The 27,240-nt window shown below is 44.2% G+C and overlaps 2 protein-coding genes across 2 annotated transcripts in view; both read right to left on the reverse strand.

Annotated features, from left to right (window-relative positions):
• The window catches only part of LOC122935208 (zinc finger protein 397-like), a 1,371,324-nt gene that overhangs the window by 1,224,360 nt on the left and 119,724 nt on the right, over positions 1-27,240 (reverse strand). The gene's annotated exons all lie outside the window — the stretch shown is intronic.
• Positions 16,516-22,271, reverse strand: LOC122933861 (zinc finger protein OZF-like). The gene is made up of 2 exons (XM_044288943.1): positions 22,216-22,271; positions 16,516-18,281 (listed from the first exon to the last, which is right to left on the reverse strand). The coding sequence occupies exons 1-2, from the start codon at positions 22,223-22,225 to the stop codon at positions 16,957-16,959; spliced, it is 1,335 nt and encodes a 444-aa protein (XP_044144878.1). The 5' UTR covers positions 22,226-22,271; the 3' UTR covers positions 16,516-16,956.

Genomic DNA, 27,240 nt, shown 5'->3' on the forward strand with positions numbered 1-27,240 from the left:
TTGAATGCATATTGAGTGGTGGAATTACAGTTTGTACTGTCTACTAGTCTCCTATATGGTGGTTTTATTTCCTTGGAGATCACGTTTGGCTGATTATACATCTCCTAGCATCGGAAAGGCCTAGCCATTACAAGCCGGCGCCACTTCTAGTAAAACCCGGAGTCTCTGGATAGAAATCCTCTAAAACTGCATAAAAATAAGATGGAAAAAGCTGAAAAATTAAATATACGTATAGTATATTAGTATATCACCGACTAAGAAACAAAACCACCGCCCTGGACAGAACCGACTGCTGCTAATTACATCCCCTGCAGAGCATTACACCCCAAAATATCCAGCCCCTGCAGAGCATTACACCCCGGTATACGGAGTTACACAGCCCCTCCCTCACAGGAGTCAGGTCACATGGATGTGATGTCAGGTTCTTCATCACCACTTCTCTCCACTACTGAGCTGATCACCTGACAGTGACATCATCGCAGGACCTTCACTGCCACTACTACTCCACATCTGATCTCCACCCTCTATTATACTGATCACATGACAGTGATATCATCACAGGTCCTTCATCACCACTTCTCTCCACTGCTGAGCTCCGCCCCTTCCTGATCACATGACGGTGACATCATCACAGGTCCTTCAGCTCTTGCAGGGCAGCAGATACAGAGCAGGTCCTGGTCGGTAGTCACTGCTGTGGTACTCGTTCAAAAGGGGAGAGGGTCTGGACATCTAATGCCCCTAGCACACTCCTGAAATAATACAGGATTCGGAGATATTGAAATGCCATTGTATTTGGTAGAGAGAATTTGGCCTGGAGATCTTTAAAAGATAGAATCCTGGCCGAGAAGGGGTCCTTCAGGTCGTCAAGGTGGTATAATCCCGCAGCTGTCCATGGTGTAACCATCCCGGCTCCTGAGCTATCCGGGAGGAAAGGAGTAAAGAGATATAGCGTAAGGGGTGAACGGAGCTTGGTGAGGCCATATCTAATTCTGCTTCTATACCAAATCTCCCTAGTGAATGCCATTGGGCTGAGCAATTTAGAAGTGGGGATAGGTAGGGGAGGGCCCCAAATTAGGGACCCCGGGTTAGTTTGTACCATCCACGACCGCTCGACCTAAGTCCATTGGTTGTATGAGTGTAGTGTAGACCAAGAAGCAATATGCGTCAGGTGAGTCGCTTAGTAGTATAATTGTATGTTGGAGGTCGGCGCCAGTAGAGTCTGCTTTGTGAATCGGTGGCTCCTATAGTTCCCAAAAAAGTTGACCAATGCAGACTGGGTCGAGCGAAGAATCGCGGCAGGCACCCTCACTGGGAGTGTTTCAAACAAATACAGAAATTTAGGGAGGATGGACATTTTGATCACCGCTATGCGGCCCATGAGGGAAATTGGTAGGGCTTTACATTTAGTTAATAATGTTGACATTTCCGATAGCGGGGGGGAAGTTATCCTTATATAGGGAGGAGTAGGTAGCAGTGAGGTGTATACCAAGGTATCTAATGGAGTGGGCGCGCCAAGAATAATTCAATCTAGATTGGAGGAGTTGGAGCCTATCGGGGGATTTTAGAAGTGTTAAGTTTGTAACTGGACAACTTACTGTAACGTTCCAGGACTGCATGAAGATTGGGTAAGAAGAGAAACGGGTTCGTCAAAGTAAGTAGCATGTCATCTGCAAAGAGGGAGATAGAGAATGATTTATCTCTTTTTGGGATTCCGTGGATGCCTGCCCTATTTCGTATGAGGGAAGCCAGGGGTTTGATACTAAGCACATAGAGGAAGGGGGAGAGAGGGCACCCCTGGCGGGTTCGATTATAGTTTGGTAGATGAGAGGAGAGGGAGTGCGGTAGATGAACCGTCGCGCCTTGGGAGGAGTAGAATCCCCGCAAAGCTGTCACAAAGGGCCCTCTGAAGCCATAATGCTGCAGGGTTCAGAACATAAAGTCCCAGTTTAGGCGATCAAAGGCCTTTTCTGCGTCAAGGCTCAGTAATAGGGCCTCAACACCGCCCCTGCCCACTGTGTCTATGAGGTCAATGGCCTTTCTGGTATTGTCCCCTGCCTGGCGGAACCAGACGTACCCAACTTGGTCTTTGTGGATTAAGTGACGCAGCCAGGAGTTCAGACGATTCACTAAGAGTTTTGTAAATATCTTCAAATCCGAGTTTTACAGTCTAACTAGGCCTAACCAATCTCCAGACCTAAATCCAATAGAACATCTTTGGAGGGAGCTGAAACTTCATGTTGCTCAGCGACAGCCCCGAAATCTGACAGATCTAGAGGAGATCTGTGTGGAGGAGTGGGCCAAAATCCCTGTTGCAGTGTGTGCAAACCTGGTCAAGAACTACAGGAAACGTTTGACCTCTGTAATTGCAAACAAAGGCTTCTGCACCAAATATTAGCACTGATTTTCTCAGGTGTTCAAATACTTCTGTTCAGCAGTGCAAGGCAAATATATTCTTAAAAAATCATACAATCTGATTTCCAGATTTTTTTTTTTTTATTCTGTCTCTGGGAATGCACCTACAATGTGAATGTCAGACCCCTTAATGATTTCTAAGTGGGAGAACTTGCAAAATTGCAGGGTGTTCAAATACTTCTGTTCCTCACTGTATACTACTTGAAAATGCTAAAACACAGTTTTTAAATTTATATAAAAGCCAATAGAGCTATAGGTACCCATACAGATGAAAGGAATGTGAAAAAAAGAAAAAGTTTTAGTACACACCCAAAAATTCACAAAGCTAATAAACCATACTCGTGTTCACATTGTGGGAAAGATTTTACATATGAATCAGAACTTAGACATGAAAGAAATCACCGGAGAAAATCCTATTCTTGTTCAATATGCGGCAAATGCTTTACATGTGAGTCAGGTCTTGGTAGACATCAGACAATTCATACAGGAGAGAAGCCATTTTCATGTTCTTTCTGTGGGAAATCCTTTACAGAAAAATAAAGTGGCCTAAATGGGAGGAAATGCTCAAAAACCCCAAACACTGTAGCGTGTTTATAACTGGGGGAGAAATTCCTCCGCATGTGATTCGTTGCTAACGGAAATCCCCAGCAAAAAATGCATACAATGGAGGATGTCGGCAGCAGACCACATGCACCACAAAGGCATCCTACACAAGATGGAGTAGTGTGTGGATGAAAATAAACAAATACATAAATCACTGCAAAAGGTGCACCACAATGATCTGCACCTGACAACACTGGCTAATTGCCGCTAGCAACGGATCAAATGCGGAGGAATTGTTCCCCCGGTTATAAACACACTACAGTGTTTTGAGTATTTCATCCCATTTAGGCCACTTTATTTTAGTGATTTTTGTTTATTTGAATGGAATGTGCCATTGCGCAATGCTGGTAACATTCTAGTGCACCTATAGGTGGGGCTTGCAGCCCTATCCCTTCTCCCACTGCATGAGTGATCTCACTATGGAGGAATGTGGGAGCTTGGCTGTGAGTTAGATCTTAGCACCATTCAGACCGTGTTGACACACCATAGGTAGTCTAGTGGTATGACCCATGCAACACTGAGATACCTTGACGATGTTGCAAAAGGGCTCCGTTGTGTTCCTGACTGGAATACATTGGCTAAAGTCTCGGTTTTTAACATCAGCCTGAGGGATTAGCCAGTATTGTCAGCTGCATATCATTGTGGTGCATCGTTTGCATTGATTTATAGAAATCCTTTACAGGTAGATCAGTTCTTATTGTACATCAGAGAATTCACACAGCAGAGAAGCCGTATTCATGCTCAGGGTGTGGGAAATGTTTCATTACTAAAACCAAACTTAGAGATCATCAGAGAAGTCACACAGGAGAGAAGCCATTTTCAGGTTCAGAATGTGGGAAATCTTTTACATATAAATCAAGTTTTATCAGACAATTTACACAGGAGAGAGACCATTTTCATGTTCGCAATGCAGGAAATGTTTTCTTTGCCAAGCCAATTTTAGGGATTGTCAGAGAAGTCACATAGGAGAGGAACCTTTTTGATGCTCTTTATGTAGAAATGTTTTACAATAAAATCTAATTTTAAAACTCACCAGAGAATTCACACGAAGAAGATTTTTGTTTGGAACATGGAAATGCTGTAACCATCAGATTTTTTAATACATTAATGGCAATAAGAAAATTATTTTGCGGTAGAATAATGGTGGATCTGCTAAAGAACCAAATTCTATGCGCTCTATGTGCGGTTTCTTGTAATTTTCGTAAATTTCATGTCATAACATTGAAATTTACGAAAATTACAAGAAACCGCACATGGAGCGCAATTCACACTGATGCGTTTGTGATGCGGTTACCTTCCAAATGAGGATTTGACCTTGCAGTCTTCTCCATGCATTGTTTTTAAAGGTATATAAGTGGGATATTTATTATTATAAAGTTCATTTAAGTATGTTTTAATGACATAATAGGACAATATAACAGGTTAATCCCAATCCACTCCACAAATTAGGACAAGCTCAGAAATAGTGGGATTATGGGTAAGAAAATTTCTGTTATAAAGAGTGAGAATCCACTCACTCAGCTGGCCACTGAGGAAGGGGCGTAAGACCCTGAAATGCGTCTGGGACTGCAGAGTGAGTAAGGATTCACAAAGAGAACAAAGAAGCCGGACAATAAAACACAGAGGAGCATAAGAACTATTCCTGGCACCGGAGTGTGAGTCGCATAACAGTGACGTCAACCCAGCGTCTATCCGGTACCCTAGACAACTTGGTCACGTGGGACGCCACGTACGGCCAAACACACTACGCGGGACGCTGCGTGTGTACGGCCGCCGGAGAAACCAGTGCTGCAGGCAGGCAGTGAAGAAGGGTAAGACCGGGTTTAGACCGGGTGCACACCGAAGAAATACAAGCTACAAGAGCCTGTAAGTAAACCGGACTGTCAGTCCAACCACTGTCATACACCTCTAGCGCTTCCGGACATTACAGGAGACCATTACAAGTTTTTGCGCTATTAAGATTTGCCACAGTGTCATAGACACTACTCACCAGGCCATAGTGCCACCACTACAACATTGTTCCGTTGAGACTGGGCTACTGGGCCACACAAGGAATACAATATAACGGGACTCTGTTGATAATACCAATATAGGAATAGTGGATTGGGACATTGTCACTGCTACATATAGGTCATTGTGTAGGAGTGTTTTATAGTATATTGACCACGGATGTATATTTTTATATGTATTTTATATTTATTTTAAGGGAGTGTTTTTAAAGTATTAAAATATATTATGTATCATCCAACCAGTGTTTCCCGTTTGAGTGTGCCCCCTCAATCCCCATTTACACTTGATTCTATGATGATAAGCTGCCCAATCCGAGAACCAAAACATTTCCACCACCATGCTCTCAATATCAGGTTTCTCCTTATGCAATTCTGAGTATAATTGACATAATAATCTATAATCCTATAACTCTATATTTCTGCATAGAAGATTCCAGAAGTCCTGTGGTTACATACTGTAGGTGTTCATAGAGAAGTTGTAGTCTTGCCCTGATATTTTTTCTGGATAGCAATTTTTTTATGCTACATCCTGATGATGTTTTACTTTGTGTTGCCATTTTTAGAAGGGAAGATATCAGTAATGGTAAAATCTTCCTGTGGGTCTCGTGAAGGAATTCTTGAGTTTTTGGTGACAACTCTCAGCATCTTGTGTTCTGCTTCCAGGCTGATTTTGCTAACATAGGCCGGCCTGGGCAGATTGGTAGTGGCCTGAAATATCTGCTTCTAGATGGTTTTCTGGAAAAGGTAATGGTTATTATCCAATTTTTTTTGGCTATTTTCTATTTCCAAACTCATAGGCACCTGTAACCTTTCTGAAGTCCTCAGAACACTCTCGATCTGGGCATGATGCCACATATTTGAACAGCAAAAAGCAAACCAAATGTCTGAGGTTTAAATAGGGCACATTTCTCATAGATCTTCTCTAAGGGATGGGATACGCTGCAGATTTGCATACATTGTACGTAACAGCAAGTTGAGATGTTAAGTTTCATCCACACGCTGTGTCTACTGTGTAAATTGACCCGTGGTGCAGATTTTAAATTCCCAGCATTAGAGATGAGTAAAGTGATTCTAAATATATCAAATTCATTACAAATAAACGTAAAAGTTTTGGCAATTCGATACAGACAAATTGCCAAAAATATCGTATAGTACTGAGGGACACAGGGCAGGGAAGATGAAGACAGAGGATGACCCTGGGTGGAGCACCCGGCATGATATCTGGCAGTCAGCCTGACAGCCAATCAGGAGGGACGATATAGATATGTGCATTAGACTTTTTGTAAGATCCCAAGCCTTTCTGAGCTCAGCCACTGATGTGTCACACAAGACTGCAAGTATAGGGTCTTACAAGGACAGTGTTAGGGACTGGGAAGATATAGGTAGGTAGATCAAATTACTTGATAAAAAGGTTTTAGCACTAGGGACAGGATAGGGCGAGTTAGTTGTGTGTCTGTTACAGGGCTGGAGCTGTTGTCCACATATAGACTCTGCTGAACTGCACATCAGCATTTACAGAGACAGTGCTTTTTAGGAGCCCAGTTATATATATATACACACATCTGCTGGCTGATGTTTTGTTACATGACACTGTGCAGTTGTGAATTTTTTCCCAAAAAACTTGTTTCAGAGTTTCCTCATTTAAAAAGTGTACAAATAAGCGTATTTTACTGTGTCACCAGCAGGGTGTATTTTGGTCGTAGAGGTTCTGCACTTGCAATTTTATTTTCCAAAAACCTGCACATTAACTACAGGTAATAAGTGTACGAATAAGGGCCAATTCACACAAAAAAGCAGGAAAAAAATGTATCTTTTCGAAAATCTTTTTATTTCAGTTTGTAAAGTAAAATACTCTTTCTCCCATCCAGGTTTATGGCCACATTCCCTTTGAAGGTATCCGTTATTCTCCCTTATCGGCATTTCCATAACTTATCCGTTAAATTTAATCCTGGGCCTGCATACATTTTCATTAGGTTGAATCCGGTTTGTAAAGCCTCATCTCCTACCAAAACAAATGTCATATTTGGTTCGGAAGTTCCTTGGAAATGCCTTGGTTTGGGAAACCCAAAGTTATTCCCATGCACTCTGAGACCCATTACCGACTGTTTGAAAACTCTGAAATCCTTGGTGCTGCTGTAGACACCAATGTCTACGCACACAAAACGGTTCTGTGCAACAGCCATGTGTGAATCATGAAGTAGGAGGAGACACTTCATGGGGGTTTAGTTTCCAGATCCTTATATGTTTGCCGTCAACAGCTGCAAGACAGTCAGGAAATTGAGTAGCCTCCAAAAACGTATCCTCAATATCAATCCACTGCTGGGTGGATGGGTCAGGAATATCCTGTCTGCTTCCCCCTCGTCGCTGGTAAGGCGCAGGAGCTCTAGTCTCACGCAGCCATCTTGCTCGGTCGGCAGACCACATCCCCTCTTCAACCACCAGAGGAGTGAGGAATAAATTATCCACAAAGTAGATCCCATATTGCCCTGTAAGTATAACAAAACGTGTATGAAATTGTTGATTTCCCCAAACAATACTGAAAATGTAGACCCCACCGCTGCAAGAAACCTACAGTGTAAGTATAAATATGATAAATCAGACATCAGTACAACAAGTGAACATTCAGCATACATTTTTATTTATTTAAAAAAAATGACTTTAGCGTCACCATGAATCACTCTTCCGGAGGTACGCTTTGCAGAACTTTGTGTTCTTCACTGAAGCCTGCAGTACAACCTTATATATTTTGACACGCTCATCCATAGGTAATCCACAAACTTATCCCGTGAAGTCGAAGGTCATGGCATGAAACAAACCACCCATGAGTCATGTGTGAAGATGTAATGGGATATACCCTGTATATATAGGATAGGCCTTAAAAAAGAAAAGAATGTAAGAAAAACAGTTAGAAACGGATAAAAATGTATGTTATAAATCAGTTATTTTGACGGATGAGTTGAACGGATCTGTTCAGATAGCAGAAATAGATGATTCCGTTAATATCCGTCTGTTATTTTTGACGGATGCAATAAAGAACGGAGAGGCCACCTGTGATATAGACGAGCCCTAAGCGTGTTTTACTGCGTCACCAGAAGGCTATGTTTTGGCAATACAGGTTTTGCAATTGTACTTTTATTTTCCAAAAACTGGTTGCACATTTACTACAGTTGATAATTGTACAAATGATCACATTTTAGTCCATCACCAGTAGGGTATATCTTGGCCATAGAGGTTGCATAGTTGCACATTTTATTTTCTACTGTTAATAAGTAGAAATAAGCGTATTTTTCAGTGTCACTGGCAGGGGATGGTTCAGCCGTAGAGGTTGTGCAATTGTGCATTTTCCCCCCAAAAAACCTGTTGCAAAGTTTCCTCATTTAATAATCAGTTTACGAAAACCTGTGACGTGGCAATGGGTGGAGGAATGGAAAAAGAAAGACTCTCGCCATGTCATCCACAGGTGAGAAGGTCAGAGGCTGTAGTACTACAAGCAGCAGCATAATTGGCATTTGCCAGCACTAGTAGCGGGCCTCAGTTCTCCCGCGCTTCTTGTAAGTGACAGATTATTATTGTGGACTGGACGGCTTACTCTTCCTCAGTCACAGCTGAATGTTGTCGATGTTACCTCAGAGCCCGACACCGTGCCTTTTACTCAGGGTTAAGTGCAATCTTTCTGCTTCTTCTCCTTGCAGTCCCAGAGAAGCCTTTCATTGGAATCATCTCTGTCTTCACTGCCCCTCCTAGTGGGACACCTTCTATAAAGAGATAGCTCCATGCATGCTATGTAAAATACTTCTGATGCAGCGTTTGGACTGCCATGAGGAGAAGGTTTAGGCTGAGGCAGGTAGCTGTGTTGTTGGCGGTAGGGGCCCTCGGAGCAAATACGGAGGAGGAATTCATGAGAGGGTGGTCAAGGGATGATTTTAGATTACAGTGGTACTATACCTACTAGACATGAAAAATGGAAGCTCTTTGCGCACATTTTTTTATCAAATGTGTGTCAGGCCCATCTACCAACATCAAGGTGGCTTCTGCAGATTGGTATCTAACACTAACAGAACTGCCTCTCCTGGTCCTAATCTAAGCCTACAATTAGGGGTGAGCGAATCAAGCTACACATCCAAGATCTGAAGTCGATTTGTTCCCTAACTTCAAGTCCAAAGTCGCGCTTTGGTGAAGAACTTGGCCTTTGATTCTACAACATTTTTAAACAGGAAACCGAAGTTGGCTTTGGTACTGGCTGGTACCTCGGTACCAAAGCCGACTTTGGATTCCTGTTTCTAAAGCTGTAGAATCAAAGGCCGAAGTTCTACAAATTTTGCCTCTGCAAAGCCCATAAATTTAAATGCTGTACAGAGACAGATCTCCCTATATCATTAAAACGAAGTTGGGGAACAAACTTACTTTGGATTTTAGATCTGAAGCTTGATTCTTTCACCCCTACCTACAATGTTCAGGGTGGTGTAGGAACCAGCTATATTTTTATGCTGCTTAGAAGCCCTGGGCAAATGGGCAGAATGCTCAATCTAAAAGAGGGAGCTACCCTCCAAACACACGACAAGAAAATTTAGACTAGCATATCCATAGTCACAGGTGCACATCCATAAAACAGGCAGACAGCAAACAAAAATGTGCAGAAAGAGCTTCCATTTATTACGTACAGTCGTTATAGTACCATTGTAATCCAGAATAATCTCTAATCCCTGGTTTCATTGCTTCCATACATTGTTTGCAGTTTGTATGTTAACTTTATGAATGTCACCTGTGACTTTAGATGTGCCAGTCTAAATTTTCTTGCTATAGTTTGAGAATAGTGGCGGGGAGGATGATGAGCTTTTGTCCAGCCGAGACGCAGTGCTCATGCCGGTAACTGGCCGAATCATCACTGGATCCCATTATAGTGAATGGGGTCTGGAGGGGCATGCCATTATCTGGCTGGGCAAGATACTGTAAACTCCGGCAGGCTGTTCTTCTGCCTAAACAACCTGTCAGACAGCTTTAGGTTACTTTCACATCTGTGTTTTCTTTCACAGGATCTCAAAAGCTCTGCAAAATGCTTCAATTATTATTATTTATTATTAAAGAGCCATCCCTTCCCTGGCGCTGTACATATGATAAGCGGTGCACATACATAATACAGACAACTACACTAAGCATGAACAAGATGAGTTACAAACTGGTACAGAAGGAGAGAGGGCCCTGCCTGTGAGGCTTACAATCTACATGGTATGGGAGAAGAACACAGTAGGAGAGGGTGATGCTGGTCATGGCAGTATAGAGGCAGCAGGGTCACTGGTTGTAGGCTTGTCTGAAGACGTGAGTTTTTAGGTTTCTTTTGAAGGATTCCACTGTAGGTGAGAGTCTAACATGTTGGGGTAGCGAGTTCCAGAGTGCGGGGCATGCACAGGAGATATCCTGGAGGAGATTGTGTGAAGAGGTGATAAGAGGAGAGGAGAGAAGGAGGTCTTGTGAGGATTGAAGATTACGTGTGGGGATGTATCGGGAAAGTAGCTTAGAGATGTAGGGAGGGGACAGGTTGCGGACAGCCTTGCATGTATTTGTTAGTATTTTGAACTAAATTTGCTGGGCAATGGGGAGCTTTTTGAGTTGGAGGTGGCAGGTGGTGGAAAGGGCTTGGATGTGTGGTCAAAAGGAGAGGGCAGAATCCAAGGTCACTCCAAGGCAGCAGACATGGTTGACCGGGGAGAGTGTGCAGCCATTGATTGTGATAGATAGGTCTGTTAGGGAGGGGGGTGAGCAAGATGGGGAAAAGATGATGAATTCTGTTTTATCCATGTTAAGTTTTAGAAAGTGAGAGGAGAAGAAAGAAGATATGGAAGATAGGCATTGTGGGATTCTGGATAGTTGCTGTCCCAGGCCGTGTAGATAGAGAAGAGCAGGGGTCCTAAGACATAGCCTTGTGGGATACCAACACAGAGGGGATGAGACACTAAATGTCCGGTCTCTGAGGTATGATGTGATCCAGGAGAGGTCCAGGTCAGTGATGCCAGGTCAAGGAGAAGGAGGACAGAGTAATGTTTTTTGGTTTTGGCTGTTAGTAGGTCATTGGTGACTTTGGTAACGGCAGTCTCAGTCGAGTGTTGGGTTTGGAAAGCCAGATTGTAGCCGGTCAAAGAGGGAGCAGGAGGGGAGGTGAGAGAACAGTTCAGAATGGACATGTTGCTCAAGTAGCTTTGAGGCATATCTAAGAAGTGATATGGGGCGATAACTGGACAAAGAAGATGGGTTTTTGAGGATAGGTGTAATGGTAGCATGTTTAAAACCAGAGGGGAAGACACCAGAGGTTAGTGATAGGTTGAATAGATAAGTTAGGGCTGGGATAAACACTGTGGTGAGATTAGGGATGAGGTGTGATGGGATTGGATCAGGTACACAGGTGGTGAGATGTGATCTGCAGAGTAGAGTGGAGAGTTTTTCTTCTGTAATTGTGGAGAAGCGGGTTTTGGTAGAAGAGGACCGAGCAGTTGTGTAGAGGGTCTGTGGGGATTGCACTGAAGCTTTCTCTGATGTTGACTATCTTTTGTTTGAAGTATGTGGCAAAGTCCTCAGCTGAGATGAGAGAGGGTGGGGGAGCTGGGGGGGGGGGGTGGAGAAGTGAGTTAAAAGTGTTAAAAAGTCCCTGTGGGACAGGGAAGATATGAGAGATGAGAGGTCGCCTGTTTTGCATCAGCGAGTAAGGATTTGAAAATGAGGAGGGACTGCTTGTATGCAGTGAAGTGATCCTTAGAGTGGGATTTCTTCCATCGCCGCTCAGCACCCCTGGAAGCTTGTCTGAGTTTTTGGGTCAGGTTGGTGTGCCAGGGTTACCTATTCATTTTTCAGATTTTGTTGTGCGACGGGGGGAACAATTCCAGAGCTGTACTTATTGTGGTGTTATACAGGGTGGTGGCAGTATCTGGGTCTTGGAGGGAACAAATGGTAGAGAGCGGCAGAAGAGAGTCAGAAAGCAAGTGAAAGTCGAGATGTTTAAGGTTCCTGCGGGGGTGTGCTAGTGTGTGGACCGGGGGAGCAGCGGAAGAGATCAGTGAAGAGAAGGTGAGTAGGTTGTGGTCGGATAGGGGGAGAGGCGAATTAGAAAGGTTAGATAAGGAGCAGAAGTGGGTAAAGATAAGATCCAGAGTGTGACCTCTCTGTGGGTGGGAGCGGAAGACCACTGTAAGAGGTCGAAGGAGGAAGAGAGTAATAGGAGCTTAGAGGCGGCTGAGTGGCAAGTGTCAATGGGGATGTTGGAGTCACCCATGATGATAGTGGGGATGTTGGCAGAAGGAAAGTGTAGGAGTCAGGTGTTAAAGTGGTCAAGAAAGATGGTGGCTGGGCAGTAAATGACAGCTACTTAGAGGTTGAAGGAGAGTAGATACAAACAGAATGTGCTTCAAATGAAGTGAGCGTAATGGAGAGTGGCAGTGGAGTGTCACGGATATAGAGGAGAAGAGGGACAACAGAAGGGGAAAGGACAAACAACTAGGCCTCAATGCTAGGAAGAAGGGAAAGGTCACCTCCTAGGAAACCCCTAGAACTAGCCCTGACTCCTGTCAGTATGTATAGACCCTGAAGGTGGGAAAATACATACGCCGGAAACTAAACACCCTAGGAGCCCTGATATGCCCTAGAGGTAGTGAAAGGGAAAGAGACTACCGATTCCTTCCCAGGTGAATGAACCAGCATCTCCCTGAGGCCTAGTAAAGACAAGCACAAAGGAACAACCAAATACAAACGCGACACTTAACTTCAGTAGTGATGCATTTGCAGGAACACCAGAGACAACCTGACACCAGCTCTGCCAAACCCAAAAGAAGGTATCTACCGCATAGTCAGAAGGGTGGGGTCAGACTATAAAGGGTAGAAGTGATGACCACTGAGCAACAGTTAAGACATTAGTCACCTGAGGGACCGTGACAGTATCCCCCCTTCTACGGGTAACCTCCGGGCACCCAGGACCAACCTTATCAGGATGGGCTCTCTGAAAGGCCTTCACCAGACGATTCGCATTAACCTCGGCCGCTGGAACCCACATCCTCTCCTCTGGTCCGTAACCCTTTCAGGGGACGAGACACTGGAGGGATCTACGGAGAACTCGGAGTCCACAATCCTGCTCATTTAAAATTCTAAATTACCGTCCACCATGACAGGAGCGGGAGGCAAGGAGGACATCTCAACAGGTTCGATAAATTTTTTTAACAACGACTTATGAAAAACGTTATGAATTTTCAAAGCCTGAGGAAGTTCAAGACGGAAGGCTACAGGGTTAACAATGGCAGTGATCTTATATGGACCAATTAATCTTGGGCCCAACTTCCAAGAAGGTTCCTTAAGCTTAATGTTTCTTGTGGACAGCCACACAGAATCACCCACTCTCAGGTCTGGACCATTCATACGTCTCTTGTCAGCCACACCTGTTGCCCATCTTTTTCAGGCTATTTTGAATTTTCCGCCAAATCGAAGACAAAGAAGAGGAAAATCGTTCCGCCTCGGAAATACCGGAAGTTTGAGAACCATAAAATGTGCCAAACTGCGGATGGAATCCATATGCCCCAAAAAACAACGACTTATCAGTGGACTTCTGTCTACGGTTATTAATGGCAAACTCTGCTAACGACAAGAATGAAGACCACTTCTCCTGGTTCTCAGAAACAAAACATCTCAAGTAAGTCTCCACATTCTGATTGGTGTGCTCCGTCTGTCCGTTTGACTGGGGATGAACAGCTGAAGAAAAGGACAATTGTACCCCCAGTCGAGTACAGAACACTTTCCAGAATCTGGAAACAAACTTAGACCCCCGATCAGACACCACATCAGAGGGAATGCCATGTAGTTTCACAATGTTATTAACAAACACCTGTGCAAGAGTTTTGGCATTAGGTAGAGCAGGCAACGCTATAAAATGCGCCATTTTGCTAAACTGATCAACTACCACCAGGATCTCATTTTTTTCTGAAGAATTAGGTAAATCATTGATAAAGTCCATGGACAAATGCGTACAAGGTCTGGACGGGATGGGTAACGGAAGAAGAGATCCAGAACATCGAGTATGTGTCACCTTAGCACGAGCACAGGTAGAACAGGCTGATACATAGTCCTCAACACACCCACACAACCCCGGCAACCAAAATCTGCGCAAGATGAGATCAACAGTGGACCTACTCCCAGGGTGTCCAGCCAAGACAGTACAGTGATGTTCCTCAAATACCTTGTGATATAAGTCTGAGGGAACAAACAATTTCCCTGGAAGACAAGAATCCGGTGAATCCTCCTGGGCCTCCAACACCTTAGCCTCAAGATCAGGATATAAGGCAGATATGACCACCTCTTCAGGCAAAATAGGACTAAGATCTTTAGAATCACCTCCCCCAGGAAAGCTGTGTGACAAAGCATCCGCCTTGATGTTCTTAACCTCAGGGCGGTAGGTGACAATGAAGTTAAATCTGGTAAAAAACAGCGACCATCTGGCCTGCCTTGGATTCAGTCGTTTAGCCGACTCAAGGTAAGCCAGATTTTTGTGATCAGTGATTACCATAATAGGATGAGTTGCTCCTTCCAACCAATGCACCATTCGTCAAAAGCCAACTTAATGGCCAGCAATTCCCTGTTACCCACGTCATAATTTCTTTCAGCATTCAAGAGTTTTTTAGAAAAAAAAAAGCACATGGGCGCCATTTACTAGCTGAAGGACCTTGGGACAAAACTGCTCCCACCCCTACCTCGGATGCGTCAACCTCTACAATGAATGGCTGTGACACATCCGGTTGCATCAGAATAGGGGCTGAAGCAAAAAGACCAAACAGAGAAATAGGCCCCCTTCCTAGTGATGTCTGTTAAAGCTTTAACCACTGTCGAATAGTTCAAGATGAATTTACGGTAGTAGTTGGTGAATCCCAAAAACCGCATAAGCGCTTTCAGATTTTCAGGTCGATCCCAGTCCAACACCGCACTGACTTTTTCAGGATCCATACGAAAACCTGAGGCTGAGAGCAGGTAACCCAGGAATTGCACTTCCTGAACAGCAAAAACAAATGTTTCCATCTTAGCATACAATTTATTCTCTCTTAGGATCTGTAACACCTGTCTCACATGATCCTGATGAGTCTACATGTCTGGAGAATAAATTAGTATGTCACCCAGATATACAACAATAAATCTCCCCACCAGATGATGAAAGATGTTATTGACAAGGTGTTGAAAAATTGCTGGAGCATTGGTTAACCCAAAGGAGGTGTTTAACATCTGAAACGCGTTGTCTAAAGGATACCTTGCTTTTGAAGTCATCAGCAATCCTCAGTGTCTGTCAAGCGCCAACCATAGAAGTCCTTCCCCCTGTATATATTTCTAGTGATATGTGAAGTGGCAGACACCATTTTAGGTGATACATATGAATCGAATTTCGAAAACTTTGGCTTCAGATGATGAAAGACAAGTTTCTGGGAAGTTTAATTCATTTACAATCGATTCACTCATTTCTAGTATAATGGGAAGATTAACACATCTTCCATAGTCTGGAACTACTCCAAGTTTTTGTTTAAAAAATATTGATATAAGATACTGCCCAGAATACACAAGTGTGAATGAGATAAATACCTCCTGAAAGTTGTTTTCCCCAAAAAGGCAGTACCATGTATTAGGGACTCAGAAAGAAATGACTCACAGATATGGTTGTGTTTGGACTCCACGAACTGTGTGGTGAACATGGAGGGAAAGCATTTAGAATATAGTCGAGAAAGCCTAAATGTGGGAAGGCTGAAATGCCTCTCGTAAGATTTGTTACATGTACTATATGCACAAAATAAAGTACAGGGTGGTCCATGAAAAAGTAGCCAGCCTCCAGCAATAGTATGACAAGATGAATGAGCAAGTGGATTGTGTTTGTTTAATTACCCCCCAAGTCATAAAAGTCGCAGAAAGTGGTCCCCGTTCAGGTCTCTGCATCTTTGGCCAGGTTGGATTCTGTTGGCTGACACGGCCTGCAGCTCTTCAGCAGTGATGCTGCAGATGGTGTTTGTGATGTTTTCATTGAGGTCTTCCAGGGGATGGGGATTGTTAGCGGACACTTTCAGGTTTAAATTTCCCCACAGATAAAAATGATATGTGGACAAGTCTGGAAAACGTGGTGACCATAACCCCTCACTCACAGTTCGCTCGTCCATAAACAGTTCATGAACCCGTCCATTGAGCTCCATGAGCTGCAGCATGTAGCCCCATCTTGTTGGAAAGCGGAGGACATTTTTTCTTCTGCAGCAGCACTGCTGAAGAGCTGCGAGCAGTATCAGCCGACAGAATCCGAACTGCCCAAAGATACAGAGACCTGAACGGGGACCACTTTCAGCATCTTTTGTGACTTGTGAATAATAAAAAAAAAAACAATCTACTTGCTCGATCATCTTGGGCCACCCTGTAGAAGTCATTGCACAGAAGTAGTAAATGCTGGAAATTTAGTACATATGAAAGAAATGGCATCAGGGAAGTTTTTAACAAATTATAGCAAATTCTAATTTATTAATTTTGTTAATTTTTTTTCCATCATCTTGATCTTTCTGTACTGTAAGAATGAAGATGAAAAGTCTACATGGGGAGTCTTTCCTCCTTCATGGTTCATGGGGACAATTCATCTTCACTGTTCTGACAGTAAATACAGCTCTGGCTCTTCTATTCTTCCTTATATCCACCATACTTTATCTGAGGATCCAGTGACCAGGATCCATGGAGGAAGATATCATTTGGCTGCAAATCCAAGCTAATTCCACCCCCAAATAAACAATTTTGTTGACTGTTTAAGGCCTGAGAATAATCTGACAGGTTAAACATATTTTATGATTTTATAGGATTTTCCACATTACAAACAAAAAGTCTTCTCGGTGTGAATTCTCTGATGAGTTTTAAAATTTGAATTCCTTGAAAAACATTTTCCATATAAATAACATCAAACTAGTTTCTCTCCTGTGTGAATTCTCTGATGATCTCGAAGTTTGGCTTTAGCAATAAAACACTTCCCACGTTCGGGACAAGAAAATGGCTTTTCTCCGGTGTGAATTCTCTCATGCATAGCAAGATGTGATTTATCTATAAAACATTTTCTACATACGGAACATGAATATGGCTTCTCTCCTGTGTGTATTTTCCCATGTTTAACGAGACTTGACTTATTTGTAAAATATTTACCACATAGCGAACACAGAAATAGTCTTTCACCTGTGTGATTTTTCTCATGAGCAACAAGACTTGACCTATTTGTAAAATATTTCCCACATAGTGAACACAGATATGGTTTTTCTCCAGTGTGAATTCTCTGATGTACAACAAGATCTGATTTATACATAAAATATTTCCCACATTCTGAACATGAATACGGCTTCTCTCCTGTGTGACTTCTATGGTGTGTAACCAGAGTTGATTTATTGGTGAAACATCTTCCACATTCTGAACATGAATATGGCTTCTCTCCTGTGTGAATTCTCTTATGTTTAACAAGACTTGATTTATTTGTAAAACTCCTCCAACATAGTGAACATGAATATGGCTTCTCTCCAGTGTGACTTCTTTGATGTGTAACAAGATCTGATTTATTCATAAAACTTTTCGCACATTCTGAACATTCAAATGGTTTCTCTCCTATGTGAACTCTCTCATGCTTTAAAAGATCTGATTTATTTGTAGAACATTTTCCACACTTGGAACAAGAAAATGGCTTTTCACCTGTGTGAATTCTCTGATGTTTTACAACGTCTGATTTATTTGTAAAACATTTACCACATTCTGAACATGAATACGGCTTCTCTCCTGTGTGAATTTTCTCATGTGCCATAAGATCTGATTTATTTGTAAAATGTTTTGCACATTCTGTGCACGAATATGGTTTCTCTCCTGTGTGAATTCTTTCATGTCTAACAAGACTTGATGTTTCTCGAAAACATTTCCCACATTGCGAACATGAATATGGCTTCTCCCCTGTATGAATTCTTCTGTGTTTATACAGATTTGAGCTGTTTGTAAACTGTTTTCCACATTCACCACATTGAAACCTTTTACCGCCTTTCTGCCCGGTACTTGTGGTAACAATCTGTGATTGGTTAGGAGAAGGTTCCTCATGATTAGGAGGATTATATGACAGATCTGTACTGTGAAGTACTGGATGCACATTAGAGGTATTGATGTTTTCCCCTGAAGATCGCTGCTCGATATCTTCATCTTCTACGTTATAATCTAGTGATAACACGAAGGTTCCTTCAGAGTTCTTACTGGGATTTTCTGTTAAAATGAAAATAGATTTTGTTAATCTATGTAGATCGAACTGGAAGCCAGATGTAGATCGAACTGGAAGCAGAAGTATAAATCCTTCCTTTATATTTCCCATTTCTTTGCCTCGAAAAACTGCCACAAATACTCCACCAAAACCTGCGTGTGTGACTCCAGCCTTCCTTACAAAGCGTTCTATAATACTAGAACATGTATCAATGACAAAGTCAAGGATTCCAGTCTACAATCAATGACCACTTTAATAACAAACCTGGACCTCATGAAATTCATAAATCTAAAAGCCTTGGAAATGTAACTTGGCACCAATTTAACACAAAGTACAGTTTCCTACCAGGCAATATATATTGATGACCTATTCTCAGGACAGGTCATCAATATCTGATAAGTTGGGGTCTGACACCTGCCGATCAGCTATTTGAAGAGGAGGCGGCTCTAGATGCGCGTTGGCTCCCTTGCAGCAGTAGCACAGTGTAATTACAAGTACTCGCTCCATTATAGTGAACGGAGGGAGTACTTGTAATCACACTGCTCTGTCGAGACTTCTGAGACAACAGGCAATATAATGCAATGTCATTCAGAGGAAGCGGTGCTCGCATTAAACGCCGCCTCCTCTTAAAACAGCTGATCGGCGGGGGTGCTGGGTGTTGGACCATCTGGAGATGGTGCTGTTTGGAAAAAAAAGGCAAAAATGCATGCACAAAAAAACACGATTGTCAATAAAAATGTTAGAATAGAAAACTGTGTTAATCCGCCCTGTGGCCCCGTTTATGCTTAGTCTTTTGCAGATGGAATATGGAGTAGACTGACCTGGCATCTGGGTGATCTTGTCAGGTGACGCCCGACTGCCAATTCTGTCCCAATCGCCCAACCTGTCAGTTTTCGGATGTCTTCTCTATCTTGGAATATTACAAGTTGCCTCTCCAGGGAATATGAGTGGTTTGCTGCATAGTTCCCATTTATTCACAGGGCAAATTTTCAATCAGTAGGTCCCTGAGGGCCAGGCTGTGAAATACTATATTACTTACAGTCTGCCAAAGGGATTCATTAGGCCTTCCTTGTAGAGGAGAAGGAAGTTCTGCACAAGCGTCCAAAAATTACGTGTTAGCAGGGGCCGAATGGCCGTGTTTGTACACAAGTGTTAATTGTCAGAAGAGAAAGTGGCTCGTTTTGAACCGGCTGGTAAAATTCTACCTTTTAATTGGGAGAGCAGCAGAGCAGTGTGGATGTGGAAATGTTAGTGTAATAAGAGGCATGTGTCCACCATAGTAGGGGCAGCAGAAACAGCACAGCATGGAGCATACAAGGCAGTAGATGTGTTTGTGGCTGTTTAGAAGTATGGCAAACAAGTGGTAATAGTAGTGGTGGTGTGAAATGAGCAGCAGGGAGTGTCAGCTGTGATGGCAGCAGCAGCCGCCACGCGTTACGGAACATGATAGTAGGGAGGAAGGCAGTGGCACGATGGCAGTAGCATCAGTCATGCGGTACAGAACATAATGATAGGCAGGCAGACAGTGGCACAATTGCAGTAGCAGGATCAGCAGCCATATGGTACGGAACATGATGGTAGGCAAGCAGAGAGTGGCACGATGGCGGCGGAAGCAACTATACGGTACAGAACATGATGATAGGCAGGCATACAGTGGCACAATGGCAGCAGCAGCTATACGGTACAGAACATGATGATAGGCAGGCATACAGTGGCACAATGGCAGCAGCAGCTATACGGTACAGAACATGATGATAGGCAGGCATACAGTGGCACAATGGCGGCAGCAGCTATATGGTACTGAACATGATGGTAGGCAAGCAGAGAGTGGCACGATAGAGGCAGCAGCTGTACGGTATGGAAAATGACGGTAGGTAGGCAGACAGTGGCACAATTTCAGTAGCAGCAGCAGTAGCCATACGGTACGGAACATGATGTCAGGCAGGCAGATAGTGGCATGATGCAGTACCGTCAGCAACGCTAGATCTATTCACCAGCCTCAGCCGGAGCACTGTGGGAATCCTCATGGATCCATTCCTCATTCATTCTGACACAAGTGACGTTTTGTACCCTGGAGGAGCACACCTTTGTCTGCTTGGGTGTCACTGACAAACCTCTCTGTACATCTCTTGCCTCATCCTCTCCTTTCTCTTCTACACAGACGTCTATGGGATGATACAATCCGATCCCTCACCACGGAGGCAATTAGTCTTATTTATAACTAGACAGCTTTGTTGCAGGATTCAGAGAGGAAGTTTGTATAAAGGGAGGGGGGGGGGGGGGGTGATAACCGAAGTACAAGGGTTTTCCTCTAATAAGATATATTACAAACTGTACCATTCATTTAAAGGGGTTGTCCCAAGAAAAATATTCTACAGTTTTCAAACCAGCACCTGCATCTGAATACGTTAGTAATTGCATGTAATTAAAAATTTAGCATAGGCACTGAGTTATTCAATAACATGTATCTGTATAGCGCCACCTGCAGTTAGTTTTTTCTTATTTCTTTGAGCTGCTCACTGAGATGACCACACATGCTCAGTTTCATCCATGAACTGCTTCCTGAGCTGTGATAGGGTCAGCATGGGCATGCCCCCTGAGCTGTGATAGGGTCAGCATAGGCACGCTTCCTGAGCTGTTATAGGGTCAGCATGGACACGCCCCCTGAGCTGTGATAGGGAGAGCATAGATACGCCCCCTGAGCTGTTATAGGGTCAGCATGGGCACGCCCCCTGAGCTGCAGCAGAAAAGACACGCCCCTTGAGCTGTCGGCCTGATATAAATCTAGCAGAGCAATGAATGAGGAGATCTCTGGATCCATGTGAGGTACAGGGCTGGTTCTAGCTTTGTTAGAAAGAGATTGTCATGTTCTATATGATGTCTGATATTCATTTACATTATTCATGGGAGAACCCCTTTAAGGTGTGAAATGACAGTGATTATTGGCTCAACCTAGTAGCAGCTTTAACTGGTTGACAAAGAAAATCTCATCAAAATATCACTTTTTTTTTAAACTCTGGCTATCGAGCAACAATTTTTAACGCTTTATCACAAAAAAAAGAATCCTGTTCATCGGGGTATTTGTGCTTGAAACCTGGGTATAAAACCCTTCTTATATGTTTTGTTTTTACTTTCTACTGAGCTCTCAGGGTGAGCCCTCCATTCTCCTTCTTTTAGGGATCGGTGAGGGTCTTAGCACTCGGACCTCCACCAATCAAAACCTTTGCAATCTCACAATGACATATCTACAGGTAAAGGTTAAAGGGGTATTCTGGTTATAGAAAGTAATCCCCTATCCCAACAGTACAAGAACGGGAGCGCCATGGAGCACCCTTCAGATGGACAGAGCAGCTGGTTGGAAAAGCACCCTGCCTCATGACAGGACCAGGCAGTGCGAAAGCAGCGAGGGAGGGGAAGACCACAGAAAGGAGTGGGACTTGGCTGCAACAAGACCAATGGCGATGCCCTCTTTGCACAAAGAGTCCTAATTTGCATATTAAGAAAAAGTATCATAACTCAGGAAGAAAAAGTATCATAACTCAGTTTTTTTTAAGTAAGTCCGACTGCCCCTTATTTTTACTAGGACTATATAGCTGTCCAAAGACCTGGTTTTTCTACGAGATAGACAAGTGTAACAGGCGGCCCCCTATCACCATGGACAGTGGGGCTTAAGTGGTCAAACTGGTCTCTCTCAGACCCCGGCCATTAGTGCAGCCGCCAGTGCCCCCCAAAACCTGATGTTAATCTGAGTGTTCAGCCTGGAGCATGAGAGGATGGAGAGAAGAGCTCGGGGAGGATGTCTATGTGCAGCCACAGCTCCCTCCGCTCCTGTACATAACACAGGGGTCACTGCCCGGAGTGCTACTTTACTGGAGATCTAAGGTGGAGCCTCACCTGAAGAAACCTCCCAATTCCCTTCCTCCATTCAATATTCCATACCTGTGGTCATATGGACTGGGATGTCCTCCTCCACCTCACTCTTACACGGGGGATCGCCCATCATCCGCTCTTTTTCATCCTCCACTTTAATATCAGTCATATCTTCCCCCTGATTTGTCATCTGTAACAATTCAGGACAATACAGCAGACAGGTGGGAAATCTAACAGATCCACATAAGAGACCCCCACAATCTATGACCCCTCTATGACTGCAGAACCCCCCTATATAGATGTGTATAGGGCTCAGCTCCATCTACCTGATGGTTCTCTGGGAGCTTCTCCTCTGGACAGTCCTGGGAATACAGAGGACGAGGACAGCTCTCGGGGGGATTTCTCCTCCTGGATCCATCTGTGGAGACACAAGCACACAGTAACTGAATACATGGCCTCCTGTAGATCTGTCAACAGATCAGAGACATTTATCCCCCACTGCACTCCTGAATATCTCACCCTTTCTCTCTGTCTATCTCCCGCTATATATCCTATCGTCCTGTAAAAAAGATCTAGAATAGTCGGGATAACAGAGTCACTAAAGATATCAACTATTTAGAAAGGCTGAAGGAAGATCTGTCTGGTAGATTCCATGGTTCCGTCAGGGATGCTATAACTGCCATAGCTCCTGCTTTCTTAGTCCACCCACCAGTGACTGACAGTTTTCTCCTCATGAATAACCACAACTCTTCTAGGGAGAAGACTGCAATCATTGTACAGTAAGGTCTCTGCACATAAGCTTATGAGCAACAGACTAAAGAACCCAAAGTGTACACACTGCACATGACCGGACTGAGGCTCTAACACGGCATCTTCTCACCTTGTCTCTTCTTACCTGGTGACGTCAGAGGCCGGGGAGCCTCCATCATGGCCTCCTTGTACAGATCCTTGTGTCCTTCTACATACTCCCACTCCTCAATTGAGAAATAGACCGCCACATCCTGACACCTTACAGGAACCTGACAACACAATGACACCGTCATCACCCAGACCCCTCCAGTGCTGTTACTGGAGAATTTCCCAGCATTCCCAGCAGTGTCACCTCTCCAGTCAGCAGCTCAATAAACTTCTGGGCGAGTTCTAGGATCTTCTGCTCATGTATCAGGTGGGGAGGCTCTGAGATGGGGATCCTGCTCCACCCTCTTGACTCATGGATGATGGGAGTCCCCCCCGATGTCTTCTTCACTATGGTGTAATCCTGTGGATGGAGGGAGACACTTAGGGAAAGAAATTCCTGACACCAGATCTACACTCAGAATCCCTCCCTGGATCATGGCCCCATCATCAGTAATCTAGTCACTAGAAGCTGGAATATTATTACCCTCCAGACCTCCAGGCTCCTTCTAGACTCCTCTAGAGAATCCCCCATGACTCCTTCCTCTGGCAGAGAGCTCCATAGTCTCACTGCTCTTACAGTAAAGACTCCTCTTCTATGTTGGTGCAGAAACCTTCTTTCCTCTAGACATAGTGGAGGTCTCCTTGTTATAGTCCAGTATCATCTAGATGTCAGACTAGTGGTATAAATCCTCCCTCCAGGCCACACTCCGGCCATCTCCTCCTCTGCTTCCTCTCCTCCTGGGTACAACCTGCCTACTTACCTTCTCATGGCTCCTACAACATGACTATTGGTCTCCATGATACATCACTGATCATACTGGTGGCTGATCTTCAGGTTCTCCGTCACTTGGAAGGTCTGAAGGCCGTTCTCCAGGACCCTGGACCATTCCTATCACTTCCTATGATGGATTCTCCTTCCCGATGTCTGACTTGTTACAGAATACAATAAAGAGGAGAGAAATCTAGAAAAGTTTACCTCTCCGCTCAGCAGGGAGATGATCTCCAAGGTGAGGTCTAATATTCTTCTGCTGATTCCCTTCCTGTCCATCCTTGGTGGTCATTCAGGAGAAGAGGAGAGACCTGGAGGAGCTGGAGGCTTCTAGTACTGCAGGCGCCTTTATGAGGAGAGGAGAGGCTGGAAATCCTCCAGGGACAAGAGCATTAGTGAGATCCAGAACCGCACTTACTGCTCCTGGAGAGACCCCGCTTCTCAGAGCCCCCAGCACCGGGGATAAAGGGGGATTCTGGAGAAATGGCTGATACCAGAGAGAAGAAGAGGCTCCAGACACCACAGCAGTGACTACCGACCAGGACCTGCTCTGGATCTCCTGCACTGCAAGAGCTGAAGGACCTGGGATGATGTCACTGTCATGTGATCAGTGCAGGGGGTGGTACTCAGAAGTGGTAGAGAAGGCCCTGGGATGACGTCATTGTCATGTGATCAGTACAGGGGGTGGAGCTCAGCAGTGGAGAGAAGTGGTAGAGAAGGACCTGTGATGATGTCACCATCATATGATCAATGCAGGGAGGGCCTTGATAAAAGTAGAGATGATGTGGAAGGAATACAGGGAGTCTCATTGGCTAGTGTGCGGGGCCTCCAGAGTAAGAGGGGCGGAGCTCAGCAGCTGAAATAAATGGTGTTGAAGGACCTGTGATGTCAACATCATGTGATCAGTGCAGGAGGGGGTGGTGCGTTGTAATGACAAGAACATGGAGAACCTATAGATTTAGTGTGAGAGCTAGAACATGCTGGGAGTTGTAGTCCTCTCCTCTGCTACCTCCTCCTGTAATGTCCTCTGATATCATATAATAACGTCCTGGACATGCTGGGAGTTGAAATCCTCTCCTACCTCCTCCTGTAATGTCCTGTGATATCATATAATAACAGGCTGGACATGCTGTGAGTTGTAGTTCTCTGAGCTCCCGGTGTAGAGATCTCCGGCCGCTGTTCTCATCTCTTCATTATTTTTTTACTCGTTTATTGGAGAAAGTGCAAAATACAAATCAACAAGATGTAAATGGGAAATGGTATCTGCAGTGTGAACAGGACACTGAGGGAAGCAGGGAGCAGTGATGGCCAGCTCGCAGTGTTCGCCGACGAACACATGCGATCTGCCATCTTTATTTCCAAGCCCGGCGATGCAGAGGTAAGTCCTTACCTGTGTCTGCACCGTGAGCAGCTCTGAAACACATGCGGTCATCGGGAGCAGGCAGTTCCGAGAACAGCCGCCGGGGGCCTTCATCGGGCTGTTCTCGGAACTGCCTGCTCCCAGTGACCGCGTGTGTTTCAGAGCTGCTCACGGTGCAGACCCAGGTAAGGACTTACCTCTGCATCGCCGGGCTTGGGAATAAAGATGGCAGATCGCATGTGTTCGTCGGCGAACACTGCGAGCTGGCCATCACTGGCAGGGAGGCCCACCTATCTTCTCATACGTGACAAAACCCAGTCATGTGTGCAGCATGTCACCAGCAGAAATAAATCCCAGCTCTCCATACACAACGTCACGTGGAAGGGTAACTGAGGACACGAGTCCCCACGTCTGAACCTCAGCAGATCTCCTTCACCTAATAAAAGAGTAGACTAAGAGGGAAACGGTTTATACAAGATATAACTATGAAGTAAATTTTGCGTATATATGCGAGAATTGTGTTTAACTGCCTGAATAGACGCTTAAAGGAAACTTTATTGGATATATATAAAAAATCGTGGCGAATCTACCACATATTGGATACGTCAGGCTAAAGCCTGGAAAAATGTGGCTCACCCCACAATTGTATGGGTGCAGCCACTGTTTCCACGCTTCCAAAAACGTGCAAGTCTGGATGTATCAGGATTATCTTGTCTGTATATGACTCCTGATGAGTTCCCAGATGCACCAGTAATACTCACTAGGTATCACCAGTGGCATGTCTTCAGGAGCAGAGATACAGTAGGCATTAGTGCAGTTTATTTCGTCTCAACAACTTGCACTATGCTCACTGATAGAAGACGCTGCACGCTTCTGTTTGCGCGCGTGCAGCTCAAAGAGACACAGCCTCCGGCACTTGTTTGCGGCCGTCTCGCGGCCGCTGGACCGCCGATCTCATATCAAGATCGCCACTCCCACTGGGCGGAGCTTCATCGGCAGGCGGTGACGTCACCAAGAAAGGAGGTGAAGCGTCCTGTTGATCCGTTCTGCCTGATCTCCTATGCTGGCCGCTATCGTGGGTATGTTTACATGGGCAAGAATTGCCTGCCATCATAGGGGAAAGACTGAAGATTGGTACTGATACCAGAGGTGATCGGGCAATTATAACCAGCACATAAGTGAACTATAATATATATACATTACAATCCCATGTATAATTTCATGGAACTAATGATGCATAAGAAGATATTGTGACGATCAGAGCATGTAGAGAATAACACATATATATGTATGGGTTCAGGATCCCTATAAGGCCATAGCTGTTTATACTGCATGCGATCACAGATAACAGCCCATATTGCTAAGGTGGTATTTAGGGTTTCCCATACGTCTTAATAACTACATGGTGAAGTGACTAATCTGTCCTTCTCATATTGTTCCCATAATGCATTGCTGTATAATTGCGATTTTTTTTTGCGAATTTTTTGCGAATTTTTTGGAGAATTCTTAAGGGGAAAATCCATCAAATGAAGCATGTATATGATATATAGTCATTTAAACCAAATGGTTTCACTGTTCTCAATGTGAAGATCCATTGAGCCTCTTTCTTCAGTAACAGATTGTCTATATCTCCACCTCTTGGAGATCCTCTGACGTGTTCAATGCCCTGAAACGAAATGCGTGGCATTCCGTCACATGCTGGGCAATAGGTGTATCGTCCTCATTTGTGATGTTTAGCAGATGTTCACCAATGCGTCTCCTAAACTCCCTCTTGGTTTTGCCAACATATTGTTTTTGGCAAATGCACGTAGCCACATAGACCACCCCTACTGTTTTGCAATTTATAAAGGACCTGATTATAAAGTCTCATCCTGTGGTAGTGCATTTTACCACGTTGCCTTTTTTGATGGCTTTGCATGCAATGCATTTGCCACATTTAAACGTGCCGGGTGGTCTATTGGGAAGCCAAGTAGATTGTGTTGAGGGACTATATAGGCTGTGCACCAGCTGATCTCTCAGGTTGCTCCCTCTTCTATAAGTGATCAGTGGGGATTCACTTATAAGATGT

This window comes from Bufo gargarizans, chromosome 4, assembly GCF_014858855.1.
Source record: "Bufo gargarizans isolate SCDJY-AF-19 chromosome 4, ASM1485885v1, whole genome shotgun sequence".
NCBI classification, from domain to species: domain Eukaryota; kingdom Metazoa; phylum Chordata; class Amphibia; order Anura; family Bufonidae; genus Bufo; species Bufo gargarizans.